Raw genomic sequence first — 23,996 nt, 5'->3', positions numbered from 1 at the left:
TCTCACTGTTAAAATCATGCCATGCGTGAGCGGACATCCGCCTACTCACCATTCATCGTTGGGCATCGTGACTTTGCCTCATGACAATGCATAACAGCATTTAAGCATTACATCAAACGGGTCTTAACACTTGCGCATCTTAATTCTCCAGAAAGTGCGGAGACCCCAATATATCATCTCCTGACCCAGGCTGCCCGTGAGGTGAAGCACCGGTTATTTTGTCCCCAAGGGGTTAGACCGCCACTCTCAGCCAGGGTCTCTGATCAGCTCACCAACCGTCGTCGTCTGGATGTTGTGTGATCCTCGGCTAGCCAAGAATAAATCTTGCGTGGAGACATTGAGATCCAATGGGGCATCTGTTTGGGGTGCCTTTCCTGGCAGGTTAACCCGGTCGTGTTGGGTTTTGACTTGACCGCAATGGACGAGTTCTTTTTATACGGAGCTGCGTCGTCACCTTTTTCTTGTTCTTTATCCTTCTATTCCCTGTCTCTACCGATTCAATCAAGTCAAAAATCCATATTTGGACCTGCACGAGATACTTACTCACAATCACCTCGAGAACATGTCTGTGGTACTTGTCTCTCGCCCGAGCACAACTCCCCAACCAACCGACCCTTCAAGATCTCCCACAGGCCTCTTTCAAATGAGTGGTCTGTCGGCATTGATCAAATCTCCCTTGTCCAAAAAACACCAAGATCCGAAAACCTCTCTCGTCTCGCTCAGCTGTCAGATCGACACGCCTCCCACGGTTATTCTCAACGATCCACAGAACCGCAATAGTTCTCTCATCAAAGGTCGGTTGGTCCTCGATGCACATCATGCCGTCGAGGTAGAGAGGCTCCACGCAACTTTGCGCCTCCGCATCATTCAGAAGAAACCTTTCAGACGAGGGTGCAGGAACTGCAAAAACCAAGTAACCGAATTGAAGCACTGTTCTTTCATCACGCCAACCGCCACTCTGCAACGCGGAAAGTACGAGTATCCCTTCTCTTATCAAGTCCCTGACGACCTACCGCCTTCTTTGGACACGTGTACTGCATCTGTCTCATACGAGTTTGAAGCAGAGGCCTGTGTTCGACGAAAGGGCCAATTGAGCGGAGCCCCCAGGATTGTGACGCTCAAGCGCAGCCTCGATGTGGCACGTTCGCTATTGGTTCCAAATTCAACTCTGTACTCGAGGCGCATCTTTCAGGCAGCTGGGATAGAGATTGGTTGTCATTTCGGCTCCATCATCGACCCCAATGGCACCCACAATGTGCGTCTGACAATGGACGGCCTCACGAGTTATCCTGGAAATGGAGAAAATGTTCAGATCTGGAGACTGTGGAAAGGCTCTTGGAGGTTGGAGGAAACCGTCAAAACGATTGCACTAGCCTGTGATCGCCACGCAAATGAGATTGGGGGATCCGAGGACGACAAGGCTCAGAAGCGCTGCAAAGTGACCGTCTTGGGAGAAGATGGTATCTACAGCGGGTGGAACTCAGACGACATGCTTGGGACTCTTGACATGGAGTTTGCCTTTTCCTTGAAAAAGACAAAAGGCCGTGCAATCAACTACGCACACGATACCGGTCACGGAGATGAGGTGGAAGTAACTCACGCGCTGGTCGTCGAGCTGATGCTCGTCAAGGAGTATTTCCCCAAGGGAAGACCCGACCTATCCATACGGACGGGAGTAGCGAGGATACTACGTTCTCAGCACCGAGTCGTTTTAAGCGACTTTGCGAGGGTGTCGAATGTTCCGGTGGATGAGTGTTTACCGTTCTACCAAGAGCTGTTCCCTAGTCCCCCGGTATACGAAGATGATGGCTCCATGGAAGAGACCACGATGCAACCTTAGGAGGACTCTACTTTGCTGCGGTCTTTCTAAAAGTTCTAGGTGGGCTTAGATAGTTGAGAGCTGCTTGTTAGCACTTGTTGGAGTTGAACCGAAAATAATGATACCCAGAATCGAGTAATACATACACCCATTTAACAGCCTGAAGGATATTCAAAGACAACACCACTCGCCAGTGCACACCTTCTCACCACTAAATCCTGCTACTGAGTATCCAACTAAAGAAGAATGTCTGATTGATTACTTTTGCATTGCTCCGTTGTGCAGATCTTTGTCTTTGGTCATGTGATGTCAGCGCCATCACCATCAACCTCACCTTCGTCAGCACAAGCAAAACTTGGATTCGTCATCAACAAGCCATCAAAAATGAGCGACACGACTTCTGCTACTACTTACGACTTTATTCGCCTGGAATCCAAGCCAACTGCTCGACTATGCTACAGCTTTAGTCCAACTACAACGTCGACAGTTCCCAAGCCGACTCTCGTCGTCTTTGTCAATGGCCTCGGATTACCACAGGCGGGATGGGCGCAGACGATTGCTAAGCTGAGAGAACACGCTCCGCAGAATTCTCCCGCCATTCTCACTTACGATCGCTTTGGACAAGGCCAATCTGTCGACCGCGATCCCGCCGATGCAGGCGCAGCAGACCCGAGTCACGCCCATGATTGCATGAGTGCGGTTCGTGATATGCGACAACTCATCACTCAAATCGCAAGGGACAAGATGAATGCCGAAGAGCCTGATACCTTGAGCATTGTTTTCGTCGGAAACTCTGTCGGGTGTTCCCTCATTCGTCTCTATGCTCACGAATATCCCGGCACCGTGTCAAGTATTCTCTTCCTCGACAGTACGTTGACCGACACGGACTTTGTCTCCATTTTCCCTGATCCGGACGCCGGGTCTTTCGATCCAGTCCTGCCTCCAGGCGTGACCGCCGCGAGTCTGCGAGATGCCAGAGAAAAGATACGGCAGAGGTTCCATCCCGACATTGGAAGCCAAGAGGGTTTGAGTCGACGGAACCTGTTTCAACTTTTACCGCGCGCCGACTCACCCCCTCTCTACAAGGCTGGAGAGAATGCTCCCTACGTCACAGTGCTGGGCCACGACTTTGAATTTTTCGCGGAGCGCACAGAAATGGACCTGGGGATTCCTGTCGCTGTTATTCAGACGTACATGAACACATACTGGCATCGCTACAATCAGGGCTTGGCTAAGCTCACGGTCCCTGATAGAAGTAAAGGACCTTTCCAAGTGCCAGAGGCGGGTCATTTTATTCAAGCGGATAACCCTACGTATGTGGCGGAGAGACTGCATGAGATTTTGCAGCTCCTGGAGGTTGACTGATTCGAAACGGATAGATATTGAACTTCTAGCTGCCATAAATGACGCTCTTTTGAATATTACCGGTGAAGCAGGCCAACCGGGTGCCATGAGAATCTCGGTGAGCCAAGGTGAGGCACGGCGTGTCAGTGCCGCTCACCGGACCTTCCATGTTCCTTCAGCTCAATGCTCAGCGCACTACATGCGGTGAGTTTAATTCCAAGGCGGGTCTCACCCCGTTACCTCAAGGATGGGGATCGTAGTGATAATTTCGCTGTTCAAGGTCCCGCACTCGTAATCGTTGTATTTCATGGTAAATATACTTGAAAGACGGGAAGGGCAGAGTACACCCAGGCCACAAACAGCATACCACAGCTCTGTTCAATAAGGAGAAGTTCTTGAATCCCACTGGATAGCAATCGAAGTAGGAAAAGAAGATCTCTTCGAAAATAGATTAGATTGTCCAAGTGTAGGCAAGCATCAAGAAAAAGAAGAGAAAAAAAAACCAACATCAACACGGGTTTGAACCACGGCCTCGGGCGGGCTGATTCAAACTCAGGGTCCTGCATCCTCGCCAGTAGATATCTGGGGACATTCGCCACTGAGCCGTAGCGCCTCGCCCGTTTGTTGGTGAAAGGGGTTCAGCTATTGTGGTATATAAGGGGAAGTCGCAGGTTCCTTAGGTAAACCTCAGGGGGGCATCACGTGAACCCGGGATACACCAGGGCTTCCACCTGGACTTGGGAGCAAGACGAAGTGCCTCCAGAGGATGAAGCTCCACTGAGGATAGAGAAATCAGATATGGAAGTAGATAAGATGTGCTGGGGTTGAATGGAGCGTTTCACAAAATAAGGGCATATGCCTTCGACGCCCAAGTTGGGTAGTTCCCACTTGGCATACAGTATGTTTCCGAGACCCTCCCCCATTGTGCCCACGTTCGTTTGCCAACGGATTACGGCAATTGAGGTTTCTCAAAGTCCCTACCTAATGGTTGCTACACCAATCACTGATGACCAAGCAGCTTTAGAAAATCATGTAAATACTGTCCAAAAAGAAAATCAATATGATTGCCCGGCTATCTCTTATATTTCCCATATATCTACCTTGATCACCCTCCCCGGCAAAGATAACAAATAAAGCACATCCCTTTTCACACCCTACTCGATTTACACGCCCGATTCATCCCACGACCAGTCTCCAATAGGAGTGCCAGAGCTAAAGTCGAGCGTCAAAGCAGCCTGAAGCTCATGGTGAGTGAGCATGGAAGTGTAGATGAGTATCTAGCCCGGACCGGCAGGGAAGCTCGAAAGTGAATGAACTACTGATGTTAGGTTGAGTTCCTGAAAAAAAGGAGATGGGCTGAAGAAACATACCAACACACGAGTTGAATCCCCATGATCTGGTTGCCAGCCTACCCCCCACGAAACTGAGTTCATTTGGGTGAAACTGTGTTGGTAGTTTGCGCATGGCGGCTCGTCTCGACCGTCTTTGCAAAAGACCCGATCTCGGTGGCCTTCCCAGTACTTGGCGAAACCTCATAATCGGCCGTCCCCGTCAGGCCCACCCAAGTATTCTTCGCAGCCCGGCTTCCCTCGGTGTTCTTCGCCAACAGGCTTGGCTTGGCAGTATCCATGGGGGATTCGAAGTGTTGGCCTTCTCGGCTGGGTTGGTGTTCTTGGGAGTCGGACTCGGCTTGGCGGTTCCCACGGATGGGTTCGGCTGGCTTGAGTGATCAAGCTCATTCACAGTACGGTGAGGAGCCCGTTCGGTCTCGTGTCGCCTCTGACGGCGCTGGCGGTTGGTCTGACATGGAATTAGCCCATCGAGAAAACATCTGCTCAAGCTTGAACTTGCCCCCTGTCGCCGGTTGCGACCGCCAGAGCCTCGTCGTCCACCTCCCATTCCTGTGATGTGAATGTCACCTCCCACGAAGTTGAAGCGGACACCTCCCACCCCGAAGCGGATGTGTGTTCTCCCTCTCGAGTGGCGGACTGTTGTCCCTTCGGGAAGTGTACCGTTGAAATGGATGGTCATTGTTACGGCGTTGACGGAAGATGGTCGGGGATTGACTGGCAGGACTACATTGACCATAGTTAGTCTGACCCCAAGGGAGATGCAGATGTAAGATGACGGTGGGTGGGAAATCAATTGTGCAGCGTCTCAGGTTCAAGGCCACGGGAAAGCCAGTCACGCGACGATGCCAGCCTTGGAAAATCGGGCGAAAGTGCATGTGTGGGAAGGGCACTTGGAGGAGAAGAGAGAAAGGGCGACATTTCGGCGAAGGCCAAGAGATGAGGTGATGATGGCGGAGATGCCGCGAGGCAAGGAGAGGCAGCACGTACCTCCGTTGGTTGTAATCTTGTGGAAGAGAAAAAGAAGAGGAAGAGACAAACAGAAAGGAAAAGGGCAAGAGATAACCTCCAGTCCCGTGACAATGTGGCTAGGGAATGGAAGCACTCGCCACTTCAGGTAAGGGTCCTCATGTTTATGGTCATCCGGGCGTGAAGAGGTGGCTCAGTTCCAGTGCCCAGGTGTCGTGCTGAATTGGGCAGAGAATCATAAAGCTTTCTGGAAAACAGAACGATGTCTGGTTTAGTGCCTTGATAAAGGATATTGAAGAAGCAAATGCTCCTATATCACATCAAAGAGTTGTTGGAGACATCTTGAGTTGTTACCCTGCTGCATTTAAATCATCAAGTTTCAAGTGACACAGAAGGGACAAAAGACCTAACTCATCATCTTATTATCTCATATTGATCCTAAAGTAAGGAAGATTAATCTAAAGTAAGATAGAGTCTCTAGTAATGATTACCTATCTTTAGTCTAGGTATGCCGAGATCTGAGAATGACGGTGTCCCTGAGCCTTAGTTCAGGGATATCGTGGAGGGGACCCTGCTCGGACAAAAGATTAGTAAATGGCCTTAAGTTGCGGCTCGCTTCTCTGATCCAATCACATAGAAGTCTAGGAATACCCATGAGTACCCTGGGAGGATTCTCAAACCACCTGGAGCTTTTCTTAGACTCTCGACCGTGATGGTTTGCATTAAGTAGTAATGAATTTGAGCATACAGTTGCGAAGAACAAGCAGACTTTCTAGAACAACTATCAAAATTCCTCCTCGGTCTAAATTTTGAGAGCACAAGGCATAACCTCATATCGATGGCTCAAGCAGCTCCCCCAAATCCAGCAAGAGCCCCAGCTCGACTCGTCATTTTCGAGTCCGGATACGAAGAGGGGTCTATCGGACCCGTCAAGTTCTCAAGTTCTAACCTTGCAGTTAGCCTCTCGTTGAGTCATTCATAATTGTGCATTGCAACTTACCTTCTCTCTTGGCCGCCCTGGTCTCCAAAGTATCATGCCAGATCTTCAAGGCCCACAATGCAACGAGTGCGTCTTTGGTTTGCTGCGGAAGTGGAACTGAAATCACCAACTTGTGCTGCCCTTTCCCTCCCTCGTGGGCAATCTTCTTGCCTACAGAGTCAACCCACTGATACTGGCCGCTCTTCCACTTTGGTTTGACTTCAAAAAGTGTCTCTTGGTTATTCTGGTCAAATAATTTATTAGATGACGAAGTCTTTCCGGCACTCAAAATTGCTTTGAACTCGACTTTCTGTAAAAGACTCTTGGAGGCTTGGAGCTGGACGTTTCCAACCATGTCGGGCGACGCAGACGTGATGTAATAGGCAGGCAGGTCTGTTCTGTACTGAGCGTTTACTGGATGCACGAGATAGAAAAGATGTTGGTTCCGCTGTTTGATTGAAACCATGCTCTCTGTTTCTCCAGGCCCGTCATACTCCACACGTTCAAACATGATGGTCGAGGCTTTCTGGGAAGTCGAGGTTACTTCCCTGTTCAACTGGTAGAGGGGAATAGATGCCGCATTCTCGGAATAGATTAATTGGCCTGATAATACGAGGGTGTTCGGTCCCGAGCTGTGATCGATAGAGGGCCGAAGGACGCCTGTCGTCGAGTCTGTGTCCATTGTCTTCGGCTGGGATAGGTCGCTGGTATTCGGCTCGCCAACGTAAGGGATATAAAGGATGAATGTTCAAACAAGATATTTGGATTCAATTTCGTCATTCTGGGTCTTTCCTGCACGTGATGTCCCTCACAACCAACAATTGCCCATGTTGTCGAGGCCAAGCGTGGCTGTGCGCTGATCCGTTTCAAGTTTGGATGCCGCTATATTGAGCGATGAAACTCGAGCACACCAAGATCGATTACTATTCCCAGATCTAAGTTTATGTCTCTTTTGGCTAAAATTATCTTGGCGAGGACCTAGATAAATCGTCTTTCGTCGATAGAACCCGACAACATTCTATGCACCGGACCGTCTGCGATATAGGTGTAATCATCAACAACAGTGGTAGCTTCACAGAACAGACTTGAGACGAATGACTCTTGAATAAAAATATCCGGCCGTTATCCAATACCATTAAATACTGCTTTTTATGTTCATGCATTACAAATCCAGCCTCATATTAAACACGTCTCATCGTATGCTATTGCTAGCACTTGAATTATGCACCTCAAACGCCACAGTTTTGCTGATGCCGATCTGCTTGGGATCCATCTCTTCCAGATCAATTTCAGATGACGCTTTCCGATTTTCCCTGCGACTGATGATGCGTTCTTGCGAGCTCGTCCGATCGTGGTTTGTATCTCCACCTTGCACTTCGACAATGTGTTCGCCTTGGTTCGTCGTCAAGATTAGGTCGTTGCCGCCTGTGAATTGTCGACGTGGGTAACCTGGGATGGGTCGGCTGTGGGATGAGGATCCGTAGACTTGGTTGTGAAAGACGACTTTGGAGGCGAGGATGTCGATACTGGAGCCGATTAGGATGCGTTTTGCTTCACGGGCGATGGACTTACAGCATCATGACCGGGAACATGCATTCCATGGCGTACGCGAATCGATCGAGCTGCGATGCAACATTTGTCGCGCTCTGAGAAGCCGTTTGGAAAGAGTACGTGATAGCCCTCATAATACCCAGCACTGCCAGCAGCGCAAGCCGAACCTCGGTGCTTCTCATCAAATAGCGGAAAAGACCAGCCTTGATGGCCGCCTTCAGCGATGTCGACTTGGCCGATCCGAAAACTCGAAGGAGGAAGAAGGCGCTGACACATTCGAGGAGGGCGATCAGGACAAAGTATCCCATGTGGAGATTGTTGATGATGGTCTGCTCTCCCGTTGACTCGCTCAAGATGCGCCGTGCCCTAACCGCAGCGATGACTACGCGGATGGCCATGATGGCGACAATCATGATCCAGAAGAGACACGCAAAGATGACCCATTGTCGGTTTCGAAGGACTCGGCTTAGGATGATGTAACTGTAGAATGAAAGTCCGGCTTCTTGGACCTACAAAAGCACAGCCGGTTAGTTTTCACATCTAAGATCCGTCGCAGGACGTCTCACCATCCATAGCACATCCGCAACCGCAGAGGCTATTGCCTGTCCCTTGATAGGGTTCGAAAGATCGTAGTAGGCATAGTAGCAGAGACCGTTGGCGATGGCACCAGCGGCCGAAGTGACGATGGGAACGATTGAAACGGGGGAGAAGCTCGTTATACCGGCGACCATCAGTCCAAAGAGGACATTGGCAATGCCGATCGTGCTGAGGATGGACCAGCTCAGCTCATAGTACACCTCGCTGACGTCCTCGCCTTGCTGTACCATGGTTAATAGCGATCGGCCGGATCCAATGCTGGTTTGAGGCCAAGAAGATGGTTCACATGGTCGGAAACCCTGGCAGCAGGAAAAAAAAGTAACCGTAGGAGGGGCACACCCCAAGCTTATACTGAACAGCCCCCTCCCCGTGGAGATCCTTCATTCTCCGGGGTACCCCGAACGTAAGAGACGATTGTCGAGGGATCACGTTAGCGAGTCATCAGTTGGATGGGTGGGCACGGGTGCTGCATCGGCAAGAGATCCGCGCCAGTCGGTGACACATAAGAAAGACATCCTCAGCGAGTGTCCGGATCCGCGACTGGCGCGCTAGAGTTGGGGGAAATTGCCACGGTCAAGATGGTCGGCTTTCGACATCTGAGTGGCTTGGCCGTTGAGCGCCCCCGGTTTCCCCGCCAAGCCCCCAACTCTGAAGCATCCGATGCTTTATTCCCGGTAAAAGAGGCTTGCGGAGTGATTAATCCGACGTCTGGTCTCGTACACGGCACAGGTGCCCCCCTGGTTGCGGAGAGAGCTGTGCCGCACTGCCACGCACTTCCCCCTGGGGCAACACGTTTATTAAGATGGCAGATGGCTGCAGATGACCAATTCTGAACCCATCGGCGGTGTTCCCGAGTCTATTCCTCAGGGGTTCCCCTATGCTCATGTTGACTAGGGAATGTGTCCCTTTTGCATTGTCAAGCAAGCACCCAGCCATCATGTATCACGAGATTTCGTGGGTCTGAAACCAGCCCCCTTGCTCGAAATGCACCGAGTTTTTCATCAGCCCTGCTGCGTAGGGCAGAAAAAACGCCTGGCCCAGTTTTGCCATGTGCGTACAGACGACTTGCTTGATCCAAGCTTCGCCCGTTCGCTGACGAGGCCCGCTTGACTAAGATGGTAATTACACTGTCTCCTCAGTAATATGAATCCTTCCAAAATGGGTTTTTCAAGACGAATGAAGAATTTAAACCTTGTCGCGTTGGACATTGGGGGCAGAGAGGATGGGTCGTATTCTCAGACATCCTGGAACCAACAGTGGTCTTGTTGGTTGGTGAGGAACGACAGGACACTAGACGAGGGAGAACGCGGACTCGGACACTGCCCGAGCCTCAAAGTTTAAGACGAAGGAATGTCAGCTTTCTAGGTACCCTGGATAGTATGGAAGTTAAATAGAACCGGGCTGTCAAGATCTAGACTTTGGGACTGGAGCGACCGACCTACAAAAGACAATAGTCCCTCGACACTTCATGGTCCAACCCCAGGGATGCAAGATGCCAAAAAGGTATGATTTCCTGTCATATTTGACAAGACGCAAATTAATGACACCCCGCTAAGGGAAGTGTCATCCGAACCCCGACATTGTTTCCGCTAGTGCCATCGCTTGATGCGCTAGCAAGGGCTGACGTTCGCTTCTTGATAATCAGGATTGATGAAACACGCGAGTCGCGTGAGTTGAAGGATGGCATGCCATGTCCTCAGCCGAGAAATACATTGCGTGTTACATAGTACGCATAGATATATAGTACGCATAGATCACTGCAAATAGTGTTGCTATCAGTTCTGAAGCCAATACATGCAAAGCAACACCAGATCTTGCATCATGGACTGCCAGATAACGGCCTTCTTGCCGATATCCGACTGCTGTATCTAATCCCCGACTTTCCCATGTCTGGCCGATACGCGGAACGCTTTCCGAACACCAAAAGCCGTCTAGACTGTATTTTCCCACATTATTTGGACAATTCTATTCGTCTGTTCACGCCGGAGAAGGATATTCGGATTTACTGTGTAAAAAATGTTGACGTCTTGGCTCCGCAAAAATTGCCGACACATCCTGTACTCCATAATAAATGTTGACATCTCTGCACGATAAATGCGCTTTTCGGCCCCAGTTTGTTCATAGTTGAATTCTGCCAAGTCGTTCTTTTCTTCTACGAGATGCAGTCCTTTCTTCAGTATCGTCGGGCGGCGGCTGCTGCTCAGGCCCAGATTGATCGAGATGTCGAAAAGGCGAGGGGAAACCTCTTACCTGATACCAAGCGTGAAGGAGCTGGTCAAGGTTCTTCAGATGAAGAGAAAAAGGAGGAGTCTGGGCCAGACTCTTCTATCTTGAATGAGGGTACTGCCGACATCGAAGAGTGCCCAGTCTCGATGCATAGGAACACGACAAACGAGGCAATCCAGCAATGTCGGTCTGCTGGAGTTGCTCTCAGCCAAGTCCTGACTGGCATCCACGTTCGAGATCACGACGCTCGGGGACACGGCCAAAGGGTATTCGTTGTTGATTGGCAAGGTCCGGACGATCCATTGAATCCACAGAACTGGTCTCTTGGCAGACGTATCGGTGTGACGCTGCAGATCTCTGTCATAGCGCTCTTTGTTGGAGCCGCATCAGGCATTGATGCGGCTGTTCTACCACAAGCTGCGGCTTCACTTGGCGTCAGCGAAGTTGCCGAATCACTCGCCACAGGTGCGTTGCGATGAGGTCCTATTCACACAGCAAATGTTAACAACTCTATAGGCCTATATCTTGTCGGCATGGGCCTTGGGTCCTTGGTGGCAGGTCCATTCTCCGAAACCTTTGGCAGAAACGCAGTCTATACAGTTTCCATGGCTGTATTCATGATATGGATCATGGCTGCAGGGCTTGCCCCTAACTTTGGAGCCCAAATCACATTTCGATTCCTCGCTGGATGTTCCGCTTCAACACCGCTCGTCTGTTCTGGAGGGTCCATCGCCGACATGTACAACAGTCTTGAGAAGACCTGGAGTTTTCCCCTCTATGCTATCACTTGCTTTGGCGGCCCAATGATCGGCGCCGTTATGGGTGCGTACATAGGTCCTTCGACGGCAGTGAGCTGGCGTTGGACTGAGTGGTCTATACTCATCTCTTCTGGGCTCGTGCTGCTCCTGGTCCTGCTTTTCATGCCAGAAACCTACGGCCCTTTACTCTTGCAATGGAAGGCTGCACATTATCGAAAAATCACAGGCGATGATCGATTTCGCTGCGAGCACGAGATTACGGATGCCAGTCTCTTCAGTCGGCTCAAAGTCAGCATGACACGCCCATTCCTCATGCTAACTGAGCCGATCATCATCGCCATGACTTTATACATCAGCGTCCTCTATATCGTCCTTTTCACCTTCCTTGTTGGATGGCCATACATCTTTGAGTACACATACGACCTCGACCAGGGCCTTACCAACATCATCTTCATCGCCATGTTCATCGGCACCTACATCAACTTTGTCTCCGTCCCGTTCGTCTACCAGAAGACGACCAAAGCCATACGATCCGAAGGCAAAACCAAGTTTCAGCCAGAAATACGGCTGTGGTATGCCATGCTCGGCGCTGCGGCCGCCATCCCCATTTCTCTGTTCTGGTTGGGCTGGACCAACTACTCCCACATTAGCATCTGGTCCGCCATTCTTGCCGTTGTCATGTTTGGCTACGGCGTTACAGGCGTTTTTATCTGCGTCTATATGTACATCATCGATTCTTACGAGATCTACGCCGCCTCGGCACTTACTTTTGTCGCCTTGACGAGATATGTCATCGCGGGCGGGATGACTGTGGTCGGCATCCCTTTTTATGAGAACATGGGGACGCATTACACGCTCACCATTATGGCTTGCATATCGGTCGTTCTTGCAGCTATTCCTTACATCTTGTATTTCTATGGGCATTCGATACGGGCCAAGAGCAGATTTGCGGTTGTGAGGTGAGCCACGGGGGAGTTGGCACTATGTTCATGAGTGCCTCCAAAATGCATCCTAACTACCTATTGACTACGTGCTGCCTGAGTAAAAAAGACTAGCTTATACACCAAAGAATGAATACCTCGAGTCCATAAACTATCCTATGGTTTGAGTATGGCGATGAGTCGTCAGACATGCTGAATAGAGCTGCAAAGGAGGCACCTAACGGTAAGGTAAGTTTTCATTCATGGCACCCTAACTGTTTTGGAATCCATACATAAGAACCTACTCTACATCCCTAATTGATGTCTATGAAGCACTGCACCCTTTGAGCATTGGTGTTAATCGGAGCCCTCGGGAGGTGCATAAATAATAAGCGCACTTGATGTGGTGATTTTCCATCAATGTGCCCAGATATTTGTGTCAGCCACCGGGTTGTTTGTGTGGCTGTGGCTTGCGCGACCAACCCAGCCACAGTGGCTGGAGGCTCTTGTGGCGGGAAAACGCCAACAAGGTTGATTGAATCCAAGAACATGGTCACGTGCGATAAGCGATAAGAGACACGTGAATCATGAATGGCGGCATCGCTCATCCCAGGCGCCAGGCAGCCACGGAGAATGCTACAGACGCAAACAAGAAAAAGTCGCATTCGCTGTCGCGGCTCAGCCAGGAGAAGTGCGGCAGAAGGCTCTGCTTCTACTCTTGAGCCCTCCTTCTTGATTGTCCTGCCTGGGCCGACCGCCTGGCAGTGAATGAAGGTCATGTGACCTCGCCCCACATTTGCTTCCTCTCCCCGCCAAGCCCAGCAATCAACCTCCTCCTTTCATCATCACAGCGCACGCACCCTTGCCCTTGTGCATCCTCCGCTTCGAGCCCTCAAATGGGTTGACTTCTTTTTCGCTCTTTGAAATACCCAGAGTCGAGAGAAGCGACCTGACTGGCCTTGCAGAGTTCTGGAGGCCAAGTCGGTTACTTTTCCGTGAGACTCGCTCCTCATTCGCTCTTTCTCGTCACTCCACCTCCGCGCTCCATCGCATCGCGTCGCATCTTCACGTCGCCGCATTCACGCACATTCGAAGAGCCGGTGACTCGCGCCACAGGTCATTAAATTCCGACTTCTACCCATCGAACGAGCGCTCGTCGCCTCCTTCGCTGGAAGAACCGGGGCCTGCGGAAGGGGCTTGCTTGGTCTCGCAGAGTTCTGGAGACTAAGCAGGTTGCCTGTTAGCGAAACTGATCCTCTTTGCTTGTGTGTGTGATGTTGGCTCTTCGAGGTAAGCCCCCTAGCTGCCTTGTTGCTTATGGATCTTAGGAAGCCTGCTTCATCATGCCTGGATGTTGATCTGAGCACGCCCGCCGTCGTCGAGTGGGAATGCAATGATGAGACACATCACTTGGTCAAGCCCGACCCCAAGATCGACGATATCAGGTTAAGGATTCGCTTCTGTGACGGTACTTCATGCGCTCTCTTCGAATTACGATTTCCCATGAACCTCAAAGGCATCAAAGGCATTTCAGACGTTTTCATCCCGATCTATCCTCCCTCCATCACCTCCCTCGACTTTACGTTTGCTGCGACTGCTCCGACTGTGGTACAACAGAAGTTCGATTGCACCACCCTTCGCCTAGACTTTCAAGTCAGCCGAAACCTCGAAGTACTCGTTCCCCTCGCCGCCAAAGAGCCACTGTCGCCAACCCGAGCACAGTCAGGCAGAGTCCTCGACGCCGTTCGCATGCTCTCCGACATAACTTCCTTTCGCATCTACATCGAGGCCACCAAGCTGCCCAAAGTCACGCTGCAGTCCATCAGCGATGCGATTCGTCAGGCCCGCCTAAAGCCTCTTCGCCATCAAGATGACCTCACCAGCATGTACCACGGCACGGGAGCTAAGGTTATTCAACTCTGCGCTCAAGTCCACGACGCTCCGCCATCGTATGATGAAACCGAGCCCCCACCTCCTATGGCTCCAATCAACGAGAAGAAGCGACATCGGGCCGGAAGCGAAGACGATGCCACAAGCCAGATCACCCTGATCTGGGCTGAGCTCAAGACGACACAAGAGCAGAATCAACAACTCCAGCAACGAGTCGCTGCCTTGGAGAAGGACAACCAAGAGCTAAAAAGAGAAGTCGAGCAGCTACAAGCTGATGACCACAATACTGCAAACGTGCTGGAAGAACTTGACAGCAGGCTGCTTGAGTTGCGGGACGACCATGTGGACTTGGGAGACAAGGTCGATTTTCTCAGGGAGCACGGAGTAGACAGCGATGCGATAGAGTCCTTTATAGAGAAGGTCAAGAGTAATATTCTTGACGACATCTCGACACGTTTGTCCAGGAGCTGAGCCTGTGTCTTGTTGACAGCCGCTTGGCTGAGGTGCGCCTTTTCGTCAATCTGGACCCAAACATGTCACTAACCAATGGAGCTAGATACGCTGGTCGCCAGACCGAGAGATGTGATGGCGATTGACGCCCGTGCTGAGCTCATGTCGCTCCAAACTGCGGACGTGGCTCAAGCTCGCCACCGAGGGGCCCAGATTTGGGACGGTTTTGGATCTTGGTGAGTTGAGCCCACATCCATTTTTACCCAACCTTAAACTAACATCACTCAGGGGATTGTCTTTCCACTTGATAGTCAAGGTTAGATGATCAATGATTTATATAAATGCAGCTACCTAATTGAACCAACTTCCTTCTTGCACTCCCTCCTTCCATGGTACTTGACATGGCTCAGAGGTCGGCGGCACCACATCGATTGGGAGCCCCTGCAAGGTGTTTGCATCGTAGGTATAGGGAACGTTTATGGGCACGATGTCCGGTCCGTCGACTGCCATCTCGAGTGGGTGGTTGTAGTAGTTCATGACAGACTCAGGGTTGAGAAAGCCCGACTGGATCAATGGGTCGTCCTTATCCGTCTGAGCAGGCAATTCGTGACGCAAACCGTGTCCATGGCCTCGTTCATGGCAGAAGGTGTTGATCATGGCCTCGCGGTACGTAAACAATGGAGGGGAGACGTTCCCCACGCACGACCCGGGCGGGCAATTGGGGAAGAAGGCTGCGGCTGGGGCCACGTCGCTCGGAGTGCCACTAGACTGCACGGCGGAAAAGAAGGCGTCCTCGTAAACAAGCACACGCTGCAATTGCACGGGTCCAAGGCTCCATGCCTGCGGGGCCACCTCGAAGCAGGCTGCGACGTACTCGCCATCAGCTTTGGCCTGGAACCCATTCAGGTCGACAAAACAACGGAGGGTGGCGTTGACTGGATAGCGAGAGATGCGGCCATTGAATCCCAGTTGGGCCGTTGTAGAGCTGGCCGGCACATGGCGCTGTGTAACGCAGTGGCACGTCGCGTAATTGTTGCCTCGACACAAGTACGGTGAGGGCGGTCCCTCATTGCAAGGAAGCACAAGGTTTTGGGCTAATAATATTTGGGAACTGGTCAGTGATTATTCTGCAGGTTATTCTGCAGGTGATTGAGCGGACAATTCAAGGGAGTAATTAAAGGCGACAGGCGGGTAACGCAGTGAACGGGCGGATTTGTTGAGATCCATGTGACGACAAAGAAGCGACAGGCGAGAAACGGTGAGGACCCGTCCGCCTCACTCACCTTGCATGGTTAGGAACCAGGGTGTAGTAGTTCTGGACGGAACGGAAAGAAGACAATTGTGTCGGTAGACAGGTAGTTAACTAGAGGATGAAATGTTCACGGATGGGTCGATTATGGATCATCAGTCACTTTTATACGAGCGAGATGTCGAGGGTGAGTTGGAAAGGGATGTGAATTTGGCATTCATTCGAAACGACCGCAAGTTAAAAAAAAAAAAAAAAAACCTGGAGGCTCCAATGCCGAGCCCGCCTCGCCGCGTCACAGGTGCTTTCCACCGGTGGGATGACGTGCGGACGGCGAGGTGCCCGGCCGTCGAGGACGGGACCGTCCAGAACGACACGGCCCAATGCCAATCAGCGTTACAGGCTCCAAGGGGCGGGGGTTCTGGGTTCAGGCACACATGACCACGCCTTGCAGAGCCTCATTGATGCAACGGTCCACGAGTCAAAGGGACAATGTCACCATGACAAAGGGACTAGCTCATCCTACTCTAAGGGTGGCTCTAAAAATATCATTAAGATCATAAATTGGTATTTATAATTTCTGGAGCCTTCCCTTGTCCTTAATGATAATGATTCTAATACATATTTGTGAAATTATAATGTTGTATTGTTAATTTATTGTCAGCAGTCACGTTTCGTCCCGTCTCAACGATTCTCCAGACACTCTAGACAAGTTAGGAGATGTCTAGGGTCTAGGGTGGTGAGAGTTGTCAGGAGGGCGAAACCCTGGAGGTGGAAATACTGGAGTCGGTGAGGTTGTGAGGGAGCACACAGCGCTGCGTCGCCAAGAGGGAGGGGCAAGTAGGAACATGCAGCCGGGTTGCCAACGAGAGAGCAGATGAGACAATCGCCACGGAGAGTGGAATGTGGGTACCAAGAAAAGCTGGAGGTTTGCGGAAAATCTGGAGGTTCTCGAAAGACCTGGGCCAGTAGGTAGGTACCTACCCAGGAATCAGACACACTTCTCTGTGGCGCCCTCACTGTGGATAGCTGTCCTTCAGCTATAAGTGATCCTGCCGCCCACCTTGAGATAAAGGGCCACCACTGCCTTGAGTCCTCCATTCTCTTCTCAGATACAAACCTCTGATTCTTTATTATCATTCTGTCCTGATACTGAAACCCTACGTTCACTTTCCGACTCGTCACGGTCGCCAATCTTGTATCCACATCCATGCCTGCTGTTAGACATCTGGATGATGCTCCACCAAACCCCGCCGGACCCAGGCTTAACAAGGTCCACCTCGTCCCAACCCCATGGAGATAGAGCCGCCTGGGAAATGACTAACCATTGAGCTTTGTAGTGCCAATAAAAGTGCCGATGAAGACACCTCGGATCTTGCGAACGGCTCGTTCGAACAGGGCTGTCTCTACTACCCTGACTCCGCTCGTGGGCTGCCCATGTTTCGTATTGTCGAGTTTACCAACACATCCGTCTCTATCCGCGACTCTTTCGGCGAGGGAGTTTACATCGACAATAATCGCTCGGATGGGCTTTGCTCGACTGACTGCCACCACCATCGACTCGCCCCGCTAGACTTCGCGTTCATCGCCTACAAGAGCCCTGTCAGTATCGAGATCGAAGTCCGGAACAAGGCACTTGAAAACACCCTCATCGATGTTCTTGGTCGGGATACGCGACTCTCACAATTTGACCAGGCCGTCTGGAACAGCGCTGACTTGTTGGATGAATACGATTGCCTGGAGAAGCGTCTGAAAAACGTCATCTACGCCCCGGTAGGAAGTGTTACCGCACAATCCTTCCTCCCTCTCAGGCTGCTAGTCAACAGCTTTCTGGCCCAGGAGTACGAAGTGATCTTGCCGGTCCCTCAGCATGTGGACCCGAGCGATATCCTCTGGGATGTGCTACCGGAGAATGACCGTAGTAATATGCGAGAGTTCAACTTGTTCGAAGCGGCGCGTGACAGCGACATCGGGGAACTTTTGAGCACGCAAGTTGTCGTGGATCGCCTATCTTACCAAATCTCCGAGGCTCTTTCAGAGAACCAAGTCAACAAAGAGCTTCCCGGCAACATGGTAAATGTCAATGGGCACGATGTGCGTGAAAACAAAGAAGGCGAGACGGCCCTGCCTAAGGCGGCAGAGAAAGGGGGCAATAGTGTCGTCCCTTTCCAGATGGAAAAGGGTGCATACATCCACGCCAAGGACAATTCGGTTGCAGCACCCACGCACAACCACAGCTCTGGGGCTCGTGCTCGTTCTTACAAGCCGGCCACCAATGACGATAAACAGCTGTTGGTCAAACCAAAACAGCAACCCCGCATCAAGAACCCCAGAGAAGCAAAGGCAGCCGTGCGGGCATTCTTCATCCGACAATACTCGAAGGTGAGGCAACATAGGATTTTTGAGCAAGTGCGAGGACGTTTTTCCAACTCGACAAAGGCCTGGCGATTCGGCATGGAGGCGTTGGAAAAGATTTCTCACGGCTACACTCCACAGGAACTCGGCATGACGATGGCTATCCTCTGCGTTTGCAAAGCAGTGGTGGCCGCGCTCCATGCCCACGATACGTCTCATTGCCTATCCTATGACTCCATATTTGAGCGAGACCTGCCGCGATGGGTTCCCTTATTTCATGGTAGTGACCGTGATTTGTTCAACGATGCGGCATTGAACATCTGGAAGATGAAGTGGTATATGTGGGAGACGCCATCGAACCTTGACTACCACGATTTGTTTCAGCGTGCCGAGCGTCTCACAGCTAACCTCATTGCCACGGTGGGACGTCTACTAGCCCTCCCGACGTTCGCCAAACAGTGGAAATCTGGGGAGATCAAGAAGAGGCCATCTCGGAATAAGCAGCGCCCACCGAAGGATCCTGACCCGGGAGGCCTGAGTATTGGGACTGAGTCGACCCAACAGAGAGAGACGGGTACAGTCGGCCGAGCCTGGCCTCGGAAATCATTGCTGTGGGCCAAGTTGATGGCAGGTGCCATCTTTAGTATGCTGCTGATATTTCTCCTATGTAAGTCATATCCCGCTTGTTTGCCTCGTCAGCTCTCCAACCGTTTGAAGCATTGGCTAAACAAACACTCTTGACAGGGCTCTACGACATGACGACGGGGACGCCTGCCACCACCAATACCGCAGAATGGTATGATAACCGCAGGCAGTCTCGGAAAAGCCCTGTTTCGGGCTCGAGAAGTGGCAGAGGCCGTTTTCAAGTTGATAACAAGCCACGTCTCTGGAAATGCCCCGATAGCGAATGTGACATGCGATACACGAGGAAGGAGTACGCGAATCGACATTACGGGAACTGTCATGGGCCGATGCTTGAGAGAGGAACGTTCTGTGTGGAGTGTCAGAAGAGATACAACACCCAATACTTCCGTAAGCACAGATGTAACAAGAACAAGCCCTTGAATCGGAGCTAGAGAAAGGGAGATCAAGGGCAAGCGCAGTACTCTGTACATCATCATTGTTAGAGGAAGTGGCTATAGCGCTAATCCCACGGCGGCATTCCTCCGTTTTTTCCCCAGCATTTGCTGGTTCGTCGTAACGCAGCTGTGGTTCTGCTGGGGCTTGGGGGGCTGCAAATACAACCACCCACGTTGAGCTACGGGGTCATTTGAGTGTTGTTTTCAGGTACCGCCATATTGGATCCCGTTGAGGTGGCAATCGGCACTTCCTCTTGACGAGGGAGAGGTAAAATAGAGCGACGCATGATCTAGGAACGAACACGCATTAAATAGAAAAGTCAGTAGATGAACTATCCGCCCCCATTAGCTAACCCGTTCCAAGTTCCGCACACATAGTTTCTACTACTTTTGCTTGTAATCCACTTAGCTTAGCCTCTGTTCTCACCGGTAGGGAGTGCTTCTCCCCCGAGACCAATGGGCCGCTCAATGATTCTGTCCCGCTACCAAAGCTCATTTGATGAAGGCTGGGGCGGCAGCATGAGTAACTTGAGATGAACGAAATGCCATGATTCTTAGAAATGCCTAATAAGATTAGATTGGTACTCTAGGAATAAGACTCCATTTAGTTTCGCTAGATTCTAGAGTAATGCCGACCATGACTGAGTCAAGAACTTGGTAATGCAATTCCAAGTTGTCCCGCCTACTTCCAAGCCCCCTGGTCTGGCTCCATGGCCTTGTCTTTCGCTCTTCAGAGCCACGAGGACCTCGACATAGAGCGACTTCTCTCCCCCGAACCGGCCCAAAACAGGTATGTGGTCCCAGATTTAGTTCGGGGATATGCGATCCCAAAAATGGGCCTGTTCAGCCCAAGCTCAGCCCGCCTCAGCCTGAACTCCGGGTCCCTCAGCCCGACCTCAGCACCAACTCAACTTAGAGTGGTAGGAGCTCAGTTCTAGAAACGGAAATGGAGTTTGGCGTGCTTGAGTTTTGTCTCTGAGTTCTTCGATATCTTGTTTATTGACTTGAACTGCATCATGCATGTTTCAGCTCGGCCTCCACAGGTCGATCAATGAGGCTTCCGCGGAGCTACAACACTTCAACACCGGGCAAGTTTGGTGATTAAAGCAGGCTCGTTACTTGTCTAGTAGTATTTCATATAGATAGTCCATTATTGAGGACAACCATTAATCAATTAAACACTAATATTAAACTAGGCAAACAGCTATCTTGATGGTTGACCTTTGATTCCTAGAACCAAGAGCATCCATCCTGCAGCATTCAGCCACCAATTATTTTCCTTGGCATCACAGCCTGATTCTTCTTCCTCGCTGCCTGAATGTCAGCTTCCCATCTTCCCCGCATCCTCGACATTTCCCTCATACATCAATTGCCTTGCAGCTAGCGTTCAATGCATGACCATGGCGCCTGGCCTCTGGGACAAGTTCAAGAGCAAGATCAGGAAAAAGCGTGGTGGCTCGGATTCTAAAGATGACCCCGCGTCGAAGCGACCTTCTACGGCACAGTCGACGACTCCCGATCATGCCATACGCTCTTCAGTAGCTACACCGACAACGTCGAAAACATCGACAACGACAACGGCCGTGACTGCACAAGCACAAGAACAAGCTACTACAACTGCCCAATCCGCAGTCTCTTCGACAGGCCAGTTACCATCATCAGCAGCGCCCTCGGTCAACCCGCAATCAACCCAGTCGACAGTGTCTCCCACAGCCCAGTCGCTAGCACCACCAACACCACAGCCGGTGGCCTGCTCGCCCCCACCGCCAACGACCGCTACACCGAATGCATCGCAAAGCGTCCCCGAGCAATTGTGGAAGAAAGCATACACCAACCTAAGTGACAAGGAACCCGCTAGAGTCCAGGCATACGAGGAGATCCTCTCCAAATTTAACTTCTGTTATTCCAGATGCGGAGTGTTTGTCTCTATGGCCGCCATGGGATATCTGTCGTCCTCAGGGATTCAGTCAAGTTGGATGACTGGACCGACAAGATCAAGGAAGTCAAGGACGCAGAGACGCTTGTCCAAAAAGACGTGGATGAGTTCATCGAGCAGGACATGAGGGTGAAGCTCAAGGAGATCCGAGATGCCGCATGGTCCCAAGAAAAACTCTTCAGAGACAAATTTCGACGGCTGCAGGAGAGGGAAGAATACAAGTACGACCAAGAGTGCTTTGTGGATTTGCTGCTCCCTGATCCCCAGAAGGACAAGGAAAGGATTCAGACAATCAGGGGGAGTCCACTCTGGGGCTCGTACCACTGGATCCTGGAACACCCTGGCTACGGCAAATTCACCAACGATGCATCAAGCCGCGTCCTTTGGATCAAAGGCGACCCCGGGAAAGGAAAGACGATGCTCATCTGTGGTATCGTCGACGAGCTGGACAGGTCGACAGATCCGCTCTCCTACTTTTTCTGTCAGGCCACAGAGAAAGACCAATCCAGCGACACAGCTGTGATGCGCGGTCTCATCTACATGATACTCGATCATTATCCGTCACTCATGTCAACGCTTCGCGTTGAGTACGACAAGAAGAAGAAGAAGCTGTTCGAGGGCTCCAATACCAGCTTACTTCTCGACAAGGTCCTGACCGAGATGCTCCAGGATCCGATTCTCAAGGACGTAATATTCATCATTGGCGCCTTGGATGAGTGCAAGACAGGCAGATCACCCCTCGTCAAACTCATTGTGAAGCTATCGAGCTCGTGCCGCGCCAAGTGGATTGTATCGAGTCGTGACTGGCCCGAGATCCAAAAAGAGTTCAGAGGCATACAGGGGCTAGTTCCTATCGCACTTGAAGATGAAGAAAACAAGAAGAAAGTTGCGCAGGCTGTTCAGTCATACATTCAAACAAAGGTGGATGATTTGGCCAAGAATTGGGGCGATGACAACAGCAAAGGCAAAAAGAAGGATTTGAAGAAGACAGTCTATGACTACATGGTTTATCACGCAGAAGGCACGTTTCTCTGGGTAGCCTTGGTGTGCCAACGGCTGGCCGAGTCTGATGTGCCCAGACGTCGGGTTGAGGAAGAGCTCAGAAAGTTCCCAAAGGGCCTCCCTGACCTTTACAAGCTCATGATGGATCGAATACTGGCATCCTCTGAGTCGGATCGGTTGAAGGCGGTTCTGGCCGCTGCCTGCCTCGCCTACGGCCATCTCAAGTCAAACCACATGATCGATTTTGTCGATTTAATGGCAGGATACGATGAAATGGACGTCAAGGACACCATTGGCTCTTGCGGATCTTTTCTGACCTATCAAGATGGCGCAGTCTACTTTATTCATCAGTCGGCCAAGGAGTATCTTCTCAAAGAGGGCAGCGGTCACATTTTCCCCCACGGACTCGAGCACCAGCACTTGCAAATGACCCAGCGATGCCTCGAAACTCTTCAATGTGGACTGAAGGAGAACATCTACGGCCTGAGCTCTTATGGCACACTCATTGGCGAATTCACACGTCCAAACCCTGATCCATTGTCCCCTCTCGAATACTCGTGCCTTCACTGGGCCAGGCATCTTGTGGAATCTGCCGCATGCAGAAAGGACGTCAAGATTGTCGACCAGGTGATGCATTTTTTCCGAGACAAGTTTACCTATTGGCTAGAGGCACTTAGTCTCCTTGGGCAGCTGCCAGTGGCAGTTAAGGCCACTATCGACATTGAATCAGCGCTGGTAAGATTACTCCGTCTTGTCACTTGCTCAGAGATAACTAATAATGGCTCAGGGACCGGTAGAGGCCAAAGATCTCCGTGAATGCCTCCAAGATGCTCACCGTTTCGTCCGCTATCACAAAACCGCCATCGAGATCGCTCCTCGCCAGGTCTACGCCTCAGCACTCGTCTTCAGTCCAAGATGCAGCAAGGTTCGAGAGCGATTCCAAAAGCAGATACCCAAGTGGATTGTGTCCGGACCCGATATGCAGGACGACTGGGACCCCTGCATCCAGACAATCTCTACCGGTTCTTACCGCAGGGTCCTTAGTGTCGCGTGCTCTCCAGATGGGCAACTATTTGCGGCGGCGTGTGAAAGTGAAGCGAAAGTCTACGATGCAACTTCGGGTGAATGTGTATATACACTCAGGTTCACGAGATTTATGACTGTGCGTTGTGTCGCCTTCTCGCCTTGCGGCGGAAAGTTGGCCGTCGCAACTGAAAACCAAGTCAGGATTCTCCAAGTCGACACATTTGACTGTATCCAAACTCTTACGCATAGTGGTATATGCTCTGTTCTTTTCTCGCCAGACGGGGTGGAATTGGCGACGGTAGCAAGAAATGGGGTCCGCGTCTGGAACTGGAAGACTCGTGTTAAAGTCAACGACCTTAGTAGTAGGCTTGTTAGCCCATCCGCCACTTTCCTGTCGAAAGATAAACTGGCCATCGGATCCTTCCATAGCACAGCCGAAGTCTGGAACTTGGTTACCCGTAGTTGCGAGCAAATTTTGGAGGATCATGGCTCCGAGATCT

The 23,996-nt window shown here is 51.1% G+C and overlaps 6 protein-coding genes across 6 annotated transcripts; 5 read left to right on the top strand and 1 right to left on the bottom strand.

The window, feature by feature from the left end:
• Positions 1–958: 958 nt before the first annotated feature.
• LRP88_01903 (uncharacterized protein) lies at positions 959–1,840 on the top strand (the record flags this gene model as incomplete). Its single annotated transcript, XM_083238575.1, has 1 exon — positions 959–1,840. One exon carries the CDS (start codon positions 959–961, stop codon positions 1,838–1,840), a length of 882 nt encoding a protein of 293 aa, XP_083105683.1.
• Positions 1,841–2,203: 363 nt separating this feature from the next.
• LRP88_01902 (Alpha/Beta hydrolase protein) lies at positions 2,204–3,184 on the top strand (the record flags this gene model as incomplete). The annotated part of the gene is made up of 1 exon (XM_083238574.1): positions 2,204–3,184. One exon carries the CDS (start codon positions 2,204–2,206, stop codon positions 3,182–3,184), a length of 981 nt encoding a protein of 326 aa, XP_083105682.1.
• A 4,844-nt stretch (positions 3,185–8,028) lies between these two features.
• LRP88_01901 (uncharacterized protein) lies at positions 8,029–8,838 on the bottom strand (the record flags this gene model as incomplete). The annotated part of the gene is made up of 2 exons (XM_083238573.1): positions 8,029–8,520; positions 8,578–8,838. The coding sequence occupies 2 exons, from the start codon at positions 8,836–8,838 to the stop codon at positions 8,029–8,031; spliced, it is 753 nt and encodes a 250-aa protein (XP_083105681.1).
• A 1,929-nt stretch (positions 8,839–10,767) lies between these two features.
• LRP88_01900 (major facilitator superfamily domain-containing protein) lies at positions 10,768–12,555 on the top strand (the record flags this gene model as incomplete). The annotated part of the gene is made up of 2 exons (XM_083238572.1): positions 10,768–11,299; positions 11,351–12,555. 2 exons carry the CDS (start codon positions 10,768–10,770, stop codon positions 12,553–12,555), a joined length of 1,737 nt encoding a protein of 578 aa, XP_083105680.1.
• Positions 12,556–13,829: 1,274 nt separating this feature from the next.
• LRP88_01899 (uncharacterized protein) lies at positions 13,830–14,873 on the top strand (the record flags this gene model as incomplete). Its single annotated transcript, XM_083238571.1, has 1 exon — positions 13,830–14,873. One exon carries the CDS (start codon positions 13,830–13,832, stop codon positions 14,871–14,873), a length of 1,044 nt encoding a protein of 347 aa, XP_083105679.1.
• Positions 14,874–17,535: 2,662 nt separating this feature from the next.
• On the top strand, positions 17,536–23,630 carry LRP88_01898 (uncharacterized protein; the record flags this gene model as incomplete). The annotated part of the gene is made up of 7 exons (XM_083238570.1): positions 17,536–19,120; positions 19,198–19,249; positions 20,206–20,322; positions 21,075–21,371; positions 21,492–23,205; positions 23,258–23,561; positions 23,614–23,630. The coding sequence occupies 7 exons, from the start codon at positions 17,536–17,538 to the stop codon at positions 23,628–23,630; spliced, it is 4,086 nt and encodes a 1,361-aa protein (XP_083105678.1).
• Positions 23,631–23,996: the final 366 nt, after the last annotated feature.

Source organism: Fusarium phalaenopsidis (genome assembly GCF_050370095.1).
Source record: "Fusarium phalaenopsidis strain FUZ10S chromosome Unknown contig_32282, whole genome shotgun sequence".
Taxonomy (NCBI): domain Eukaryota; kingdom Fungi; phylum Ascomycota; class Sordariomycetes; order Hypocreales; family Nectriaceae; genus Fusarium; species Fusarium phalaenopsidis.
Note: the sequence above shows the minus strand (reverse complement) of the source record. Positions and strands in the feature narration are given on the sequence as shown.